The sequence below is a fragment of the Pollachius pollachius genome (assembly GCF_949987615.1).
Source record: "Pollachius pollachius genome assembly, chromosome: 10".
Classification (NCBI taxonomy): domain Eukaryota; kingdom Metazoa; phylum Chordata; class Actinopteri; order Gadiformes; family Gadidae; genus Pollachius; species Pollachius pollachius.
In genome coordinates, this window is record NC_136943.1 from 8,282,373 (window position 1) to 8,291,643 (window position 9,271).

Consider the following 9,271-nt stretch of genomic DNA (forward strand, 5'->3'; position numbering starts at 1 on the left):
CAATAGCAGAACACCACTGCCTTTAAACAGTTCTGAATCAATGCTTTACAAGAAGTCAAACATTAACAACCATGGGCAATATGACCATCGACCATCGATGTTCCCCTAACAACACAGAACCCATATATTCAAAGCCCCACGGAAGAATATTACGATTTCAGCTGATTAGGTCAATAAAGAAAAATGTCAGAGGAAAGTAATATCTAATCATTGTTGGTAACTGTGGTATAAGTGGAAAAAATCCCTTACGTAAACGAACACACACACAAACACACACACACACACACACACACACACACACACACACACACACACACAAACACACAAACAGCATGGTGCTCATGCACACACTCTAAGGTGAACTTGCCCACAAACCCTTAAACATAAACACATCAGCCTATCATTGCTATGCATGAATGGAGTTTCCAAAGTTCCTACCCAGACACGTAACACTTTTTTTTCAACTTCCTTTTCGCAAACTTAATTTAACAGCATGCGGAGGACATTCTAGTCCATTTCCTCTTTGGGTTAACTCGACAACTGACTAAAACATATTTACTCTACCACCCTACAATCTTGGTGTAAGCCCCAGATTTTACAAACAGCATCCATTCGTCTTTATCTTTACATTTTCATGTTCCTTATTTGCTAATTTGGTCGGAGGCTGGCTTTGTGAGCGACCTGTTACGCCATGGAAGATGTCTCGCTGGCAGTGCTGTCACTGCCGTCGTCACCCTTACCATCAGCAACAGAGAACGATTTTACTAGTATGAGCCAAAGCATCCGTCCCCCACGGAGCCAGGAACCTGAACACATGCTGAAACCTGGGTATGTATGGCTCGAGTTTCTTCATTATGGCACATGTCAAATATGTAAAGGTATACACATTGAAGTGTGAAAGGTTTAAATAAGTCTGCTGGGTGGGGTTTTTTTTGATGTCTTTCGAGACAGGCTGAATTTGGTTATCTATATTGGGTTTTTTATGAGGGTTGTGTTAAACTTTAAAAAAAATAGTAATATAATGATGCTGGAGGTCTCCAGCGAAGATGATGGCATGTTTGTTCACAACCTAATCACTCACACCATGTGGTAGGACTACATTTGATGAGGTATGTCTTAAAGCATGTACTATGGATCCAACAACCAGAATGTTGCCATACATGGTAAACATGTAGATTCATAGGTGTATATATGCCTACAACAAAATATACACAACCAAAACCTCTTTTGTTCTTTTCATATAGCATTAATCACATAAAATGATAAAAAATTAAAAACGATGAAAATCAATGAAAATATGTAACATGTAAGTTCATTCACACTGGTTGTAACACAGCAGTGAATACAGATCTAAATGCCATGGATGTGTTATGTGACAAGGAAGAAAACGGTGGGTTGTTTTTAGCCTTTGATGAACCATAAGGAGATATATTGTACCTCAGGGTGAAGAGGTGACCATATGGTGTTCCTCCAGAAGATGCTCATATGCTTGAAAGCATATGATTCATCTTTTTCATTTCTTTATCTGGGTCATGTCACTTATATACAATTTGAAACCTAGCAGGCAGCCTTCTTGATCGGTTAAAAGGAAAGATGCGATGCAAAAGTCCTACCGAGAGAGATAATGACGCAAGGGTTTGTGGGTTTGAAACGCCAGCCTGTATGCATCAAACGTTGCCATGTGTCATCAGCTCATAATAAGGTCATCGCCATTCTTACTTCAGCTTATTTCGTATCGGTTGAACCGCTTCCTCTATATCAGTCTCGCTTGATAAACAAAACTACTTCACTGCCTTTTTTCTGAACTTCTGAATTGCTTTAAGGGATTTATAGATTGTGCAAAGGGAATTCGTCTGGCTGATTGTCTTGTTAGCTACTCAAATTAATCTATAACCATGAGATAAGACTTTATCTGGAACTCATAATACAAATCCAGGGATAAGACAAGCAGGGGACAGACCTTTTTACTGCATAAACCCATGTTTTCAGTAAATAATATGCATTATATACATGTTAATCTAATTAGAAAAGTTCTAATCTGTTGTTTTACATGGCAGGACATAGATCTGCAGCGTGAGAGATGAAGTTTATGGGGGAGTTTTAGCCTTGAGGGGATACCAAGTCATTTTATACCCTCCTTAGTTTTTAGACACCAGCATACATGTATGTGTGTTTGTTTGTGTATGTGTGGGTGTGTGTGTCTGTGCGCGCGCGCGTGTGTGTGTGTGTGTGTGTGTGTGTGTGTGTGTTTGTGTGTGTGTGTGAATATTTGTATTTTCAATGCCCTCATAATGGTGCTTCGATGGTTTTTTGTTATTATTTTTCTTGAGCTTTCATCAAGAGATTGTTTGTAATCAGCATTATTTTTCCCATGCTGTAATGATCCAAAGGCAGTACAGCTATAAACTGCCATGCAAATGTATGAGTAGCTGGGAAGAAACTATTTGATGCGCCACAGCAGCAGATGTTGAAGTGTATGTGTGTGTGTGTGTGTGTGTGTGTGTGTGTGTGTGTGTGTGTGTGCGCGCGGGCTTGTTTATAATTGCTCCCAACGTATCGTATCTGAATCCCTCTAAGAGCTCTTCTCTGAGTGAGGGGGAGTTAAATGTTATTTTTGACAAGAACATATGTGTTCAATATTATTAATGACACTGGTCACCGCTCTGTGCCTGTGTGTGTGTGTGTGTGTGTGTGTGTGTGTGGGTGTGTGTGTGTGTGTGTGTGTGCGTGTGTGGGTGTGTGTGCGTGCGTGTGTGTGTGTGTGTGTGTGTGTGCGTGTGTGTGTGTGTGTGTGTGTGTTTGTGTGCATGCGTGTGCGTGTATGCGTGCGTGTTACAGGCTGAAGGAAGTGTGTGATGGAGAGGAGAGATTTGGGTCTGCTGAGGAGAACTTCTCCCATATCAGCGAGAGTATGTCGGTCACATCGGGCGACCAAGAGAAACTCCTCCTGCTCAACAAGAACATGGAGCTACGCAGAGTCAACCAGGAGGTACACATCATAAACAATGCTACACTCACACAGCCTTTCTCGCCCACCTTGACAAAGCGGCAGCCGTGACCACCTGTTTGCGATCCCGGCTGGAAGCTACCAACGTGTAGTTCCTCTAACGGCCTATAGGTGGCTCCCAGTGGTTGGATGCGACCTAAGTCCATATGTTTGACTGTCTTTGATCTTGACCCACAACATGTTTATCTTCATGGTTATATGCTCCATTGATGCAGAGAAGTAACAAAAATAATGTCATTTTCAGTGTAATAATTATAGTACTATTTTCAATGATATATTATGTAATATATTATAATAATTATAATATTATTACATTATGGAGAATATTATTGATTTTATTATAACACGACGGTTATTACATTTTTCTTCATAATGTATTCGAATTTTTGTACTTTTTTTCATCTTCAACAACATTATGCAGTGGAAGATTTACGTACCCTTTTATTTGTACACAACACCACAGATCAGAACACTAGTGCATTTTGAGGTCCGTGGTGCTGCTGCTGCTACTACTACTGATGATGATGATGACGGTAATGATAATTACGATAAGAACTATGGTGTACGTTTCAGCTGATGAAGCTGAACGAGGAGTGGGACAGGGTCTATCGCCACGCCACCGCGGACCTGCAGCAGAGGCTGGAGTCTCTGGTTCAGGAGACCGCCGCTGCTAAACAGCTGAACAAACGACTGCTGCTCAGAGTGGAGAACCAACAGGTTAGGACACACACACACTCTCTAGGCAGGGTTCTGGATTCAAAACCCATTGTGTGCAGTTGTAGAGCAACATTCATAACCCCTACCTGTTCCTGCCATGTCTCTAAAATTCCCAGTCAAACACACTGGATTAAAGGGCCTAATAAAGCAAGACATCTTTAAAGCATTAAAAGATAATTTATCAAATCTTACAATTTAACATATCATAGTCATGCAAAATGTATTGTCCCATGTTTAACAGGAATTAATTAAGCCTTTCAGTGAACATAGAGTAGTTTGTATGTTAATCACGGCCTCACGCTGAGCATACAGCAGCATATGTGTGATACATTGTCCCGTGTTTAACGTGAATTCATTGCGATTTGCAGAGTACGAGGGACTACTACGAGCAGAGCCTCCTGCAGGAGCTGAAGAAGAACCAGGACCTGCAGGACTACATCAGCCAGCTGGAGGGCAGAAGGGCCCAGAAGCACGCCAATTCCGCCCGCACCGCCCACACCGCTCGCAGAGACCGCACCGCCGACCAACAGGTGCTTATTTTCTCTGCTGAGCTCCTTCAGTGTGTGCGTGATTAAGTTTACCCACGACCTTCATCACCTTTCCAATCCGCCCCTTTGGTTTCTTTCCGTGTCTGTCCCACAGGGTCTCCATGATTTCGTCCACATCCCAGAGCCCACTGTATCCCCCTCCTCTGATATCCGAGCCATCCCCGCCCCCCAATCCTCCAGCTATGGCTCAGGGTCCCGACCTCAAGGCGGATTCCACCCCTCCTCCTCCTCCTCCTCCTCCTCCTCCTCTTCCTCTGCCTCTTGCTTCTCCCCGTTCAATCACCCAGAGGCAGGACCACCTGACATGGGGACGCAGTACCGGACAGACGGAGACCAGGATCTGAAGGAGCAGCTTCAGGCCCTGAGATGTCAGGTGGGTTGTTGCCGGTTCTCGAATCCCTAAATGTTTTGCTTTATTCTCTTTATTTTGATAGGAAGCTGCTGTTGTCATCGCTGCTGTTGCCAGGGGAAGATTTGTGGGCCGTGGGAGTTTAGGGCTTCTCGCGTTGTTTTGGTGGTCAATTGGCGCCACCCAGTGGTGATAATTAATGAATCACCGGAAATGGGAACGTGATGACGGTAGAATGAGAAACATGGCAAATATTTAATCAAAATAATATTGTGTCACCAGACGCAGATCTATGAAGCAGAGTTTCAGACAGAACATAAGGACCACAAAAACACACTGCAAGAAAACCGGAGGTTGAGGAGGAAACGAGAGGAAATGCGTCAACAGGTTGCGCTGTTGCAAGAGCAGGTTCGTTCTTTGATAGAAAATATTATAATATAATTGTATCAGTTCTGTTGGCCATGTGTCTTTCTCTACATTAAACGTTTTATTTGTGCCTCATTTTCTCAATTAACCCCAACATATTTGTCATGCACGCGGCAGCTTAAGGTGTATGAGGATGACTTCAGAAAAGAGCGGTCAGACAAGCAGGTACTGCAACGTCTGCTTGGGAAAAAGAATTCCCCCACCAAGGACGCCGTACTTGTTCATCGCTGCAATAACGAGCAAAAACCGCCAGGTGGCGACAAAGGAACGCACAATGGAGAGAGAGCTCAAGGACAAAACCATCCGCATTGTCCCAATCATTGTTACGTCGGTACTCTCTCGAATGAGACTTTAGATTACTGATCCTAAATTACCAAAATTACTAATCTAAAATAATATTGATCTCACATCCGTCTGAAAGGGGCGATTATATTTCGTTCGCTCACATTTGTGAAGACCAATCATAAATTGGCTATTAAAAGCGAACACTGGAAAATAGTCGTAAAGTGTCTTTAAAGGTTTCAAATCAACAGCCTCTGGACTAGTCACTTTATAAATATACTTTTAGATCTGCCACAAGCTCTGTGCCGTCTCCTCCAAGACATTCACCCATCCAATTGGAGGACTGGATCCGAGATTATAACCGGGGCCCTGACGAGCTCCGATGATTCAGATTCTAGAATGATATCATTTTAAGACATTAATCCAACTCTTACAATGTTACAATCATGTAAAGCGAGCTATTCAGTTTATCGTCAGCTTTCAACAGCCAGGACTCACACCAAAAGTTCTTCAGAAATTGCCTTTTCCAGTTTCTAATGTTCTTTACACACACATATATATATATATATATATATATATATATATATATATATTTTGACAATTTAAATGAATGATGCCATCATATTTATGTTATGCCATGAACATGTGTTTGTGTGTGTGTGTGTGTGATTGTGTGTGTGTGTTTGTGTGTGTCTAACAACTCATTCTCATACATAGACAGAGGCCTCGACCGAGTCAATGTGATATGTTGATGAGGTCCGGATGATGACATTTAAATAAAATGCTCATAAACAATCATACTGAGAGATGTGTCACTGAATAGCCTACTTATTTCTTCATGTGAATAGTAACTGGTGCATTGCCAGTGCACCTGACATCATGGGGATTTTCCCCCAAAACAATAATTCCAAAGTCCATCGACACCCTGAAACATTACCACAGGCACTCTTCATATTTGATCCTTCATTCTATCTAATAATACATCTTTTATTGTATCCCTTGGCACCTGCATAGCACCCACATAAAGGGAGCCTTCAGCCATGGATTCATCACCAGGCCTGTTTGACTGTGAAACAAAGGTTCCATGCGGTTCTGTCGGCCAGGAAGGAATGCTTTGTGCGGACATCATGATGGGAACTTACCTACCTGTCTTTAATGATCCTCTTGTTTAGTTGTTCTATTTCCCTGTAAAGTTCCACAATGAATAAACACTTTTAGGCTGAAAACAATAGTACAGCTTCCGCAACCTGTCCTGTGGTGAGGATGAGGCACACAACATACGATATTCCAGGTAGGGCACAGGGTGAGGTTCCTAAGGAGGCAATAAGGAAAGGCTGCACACTCAGATGACACACCTAATGTATGTCGTAACGTTTATCGGAACACGATGCGGATGCACTGCATTTCCGACGTGAAGTATCCAGTGACCGCCCACCCCTCTTAACGATATATAGGAGACCATGAATCAGGCCCAGGATCAAACCACCTGACACCTCTGAGGGAGAAAGCCTAAAGGACCACGGAGAGAAACACAGAGGTAGGGTGCTGTGTGTCATTGTAGGCTACCATTGGATGTTTAACCTCCTTTGGTTTTTCCTTTTCAATGTTTGCAAGTTATTTGGTAGTTGGTAATTGATTCTGAAAGAGGTAAGTCATTCAATAATTGGTAATAATAAGTGTACTAATGCTGCTGCTGCTAATAATAATAATAATAATAATAATAATAATAATAATAATATAGAACAAAAAGATTTTATTTTCAATTTATATTTTTTCACTCTCTCAAGTACTCTGTTCACACTTGACATTAGTACGCGTCTTGGGTGATCCGATCACAAGTGAACAGCTAGTGTGAAGAAGACGTATTGAGACGTGTTAGGTTCAGATCGATAAGACCACATTCGGAGGTGGTCTGGGCCGCATATGCCAATGTAGGCTATGTGGGCATATATGTATTCGTTTAATGTATTCTAAAATATCACACCTCAATTTTATTTTATGTTAGAAAGATAGGCTATTGTCAGCACTCGAGTTGACGGGGGAAGAGGGGGGATGGCATCCCCCTTTGGAATTAAAATGATCAAAATCATCCCCCTTCTGAAACAGCTATCCCCCCTTCCCATCCCCTGTTATGTTATCAATTAATGTGGAAATATTACCGCTATTTCATTATAGCGGTTTCCTTTTTCAATTCGGCGCACCGTTACTTTTCCCAGGGACAGATTTGACAGCGATACTGCATTCTCGGGCAGTATGCTATTGCGCAAGTTCGCAGGCACGCTAGCGGCGCGCCCGCGTACTTGCGCAATAGTGCCTTAACGAGCTCTCATTCCACACCGTACGAACCGACACTGGTAGCGCAAAGCTGTCTCTGCATCTCATCTTTCATTCCAACCCGTGAGCAACGCTAGTCTCCCTTCTCTGCCGAATGCATTTTTGAAAAAATAGAATAAGAATCAGTTTTTAAAATCCTTAAATGTGATGCATGCCTCCGAATCGTGTGATGCGTCCGATCAGCTGCATTTTTGTGGATAAAATATATAATAATAATAATAATAATAATAATAATAATAATAATAATAATAATAATAATAATTATCACACCGTTGGTCTCCCACCACATGCGCTGTCATCAGCACAAATGATCTGTCCCTATATGTTAAAATCCACCATCCCCCCTGGCTTTTTTACGACTCGACCACTGGCTATTGTACAATCAACAGATTTTCGGCTATCTGATGCGGGGAACCTAAGCCATGATCACCAGTATAGAGTCCCGTATGTGCAGTACTGATGATGACCTTCCCTGGGGACGGTCGGGCAGCAGAACTCCTCTTTACATAGAAATAATTTGGTCAAAAGTTCGACACAATAGGGGGAACATATAGACCTATGTACCCAACCATGCCCTAGCCCTATAGCCTACAATACAGGTTCAAATGACTTTCGATATGTGTCTATAGTCTCACAACATGCTTGATCATTTGCAATTTGTCAGCTTTCCCATAAAGCGTTTGTTTCAATTGCCCCATACAAAAAAAAAACCTGCATTGTTAAAATGTAAGCCTATTTTTTATGTTCTCAGGTTACATGACTGTAAATATTGTTTACTGTTAGCGACACAAGAGGACGCAAGAGCACACACAATAATTAATGTAATGAATGTTCATGTATTGTATTGTGACCTAATGGACTTCCCGTACATGGACATTTTTATGCGTGACGTTTTTTCTTTTTTAAGTCCGCGCTCAACCCAACTGGCAGATGGCCACATTTCATTGTTCCAAAAATAAATGTCCTATAATGAGAGAAGTCGTCAGCCTCCTTCCTACGCATCGTCAGCACAACACTCTGCTGATAAAACTCAACAGATTATGGGCCCAGGAGACGTTTGGAGGAGAAGATAGTCGACGAAAGCCAAGAAAGTTGCAACGGATCGCGTGCTGAGGAAGGCTGCTAACCTGAGGAGAGGGGCAAGCTAGCATGGCAGAGCAACGAAGGGCAAGTAGCAGCAGGCTACATCGACTGGTATTCGACGGCGACGAGGCAAAGTATGAAGTTTGGGAAACTAAATTGTTGGGACACTTTCGTTTATTAGGGCTGAAAAACACTGTGTTGAATGAGCCAGTAGAAGAAGCTGAAATAGCAGCAGATCCTGAGAAAAACGCGGACGCGTATGCAGAGCTGATCCTACTGCTAGATGACAAAAGTCTGTTTCTGGTAATGAGAGATGCGCAAGATGATGGCAGAAAAGCATTAAATATTCCGAAAGACTATTATGCAGGGAAGGGAAAGCCTCGTATAATTAGTTTATACACCACGCTGACCTCACTTCAAAAGTCCATCGGCGAAAGTGTAACAGACTATATCATTAGAGCAGAGACCGCCATAACTGCCCTGAGGAGCGCGGGAGAAACGCTGGGGGACAGTTTGCTGGTGGCT

At 42.4% G+C, this 9,271-nt stretch overlaps 1 protein-coding gene across 1 annotated transcript; it reads left to right on the plus strand.

Moving 5' to 3' along the window:
* The first annotated feature begins 533 nt into the window (after window positions 1-533).
* On the plus strand, window positions 534-6,048 carry LOC307081207 (uncharacterized protein). The gene is made up of 7 exons (XM_079744296.1): window positions 534-828; window positions 2,839-2,989; window positions 3,581-3,724; window positions 4,093-4,254; window positions 4,367-4,645; window positions 4,904-5,029; window positions 5,165-6,048. The coding sequence occupies exons 1-7, from the start codon at window positions 692-694 to the stop codon at window positions 5,408-5,410; spliced, it is 1,245 nt and encodes a 414-aa protein (XP_079600422.1). The 5' UTR covers window positions 534-691; the 3' UTR covers window positions 5,411-6,048.
* Window positions 6,049-9,271: the final 3,223 nt, after the last annotated feature.

Coding starts and splice junctions, on each gene's coding strand:
- LOC307081207 (XM_079744296.1), top strand. CDS start 692: ATGGAAGATGTCTCGCTGGCAGTGCTGTCACTGCCGTCGTCACCCTTA. Junction 3,725..4,092: donor TCAGAGTGGAGAACCAACAG/GTTAGGACACAC, acceptor TGCGATTTGCAG/AGTACGAGGGACTACTACGA. Junction 4,646..4,903: donor TTCAGGCCCTGAGATGTCAG/GTGGGTTGTTGC, acceptor TTGTGTCACCAG/ACGCAGATCTATGAAGCAGA.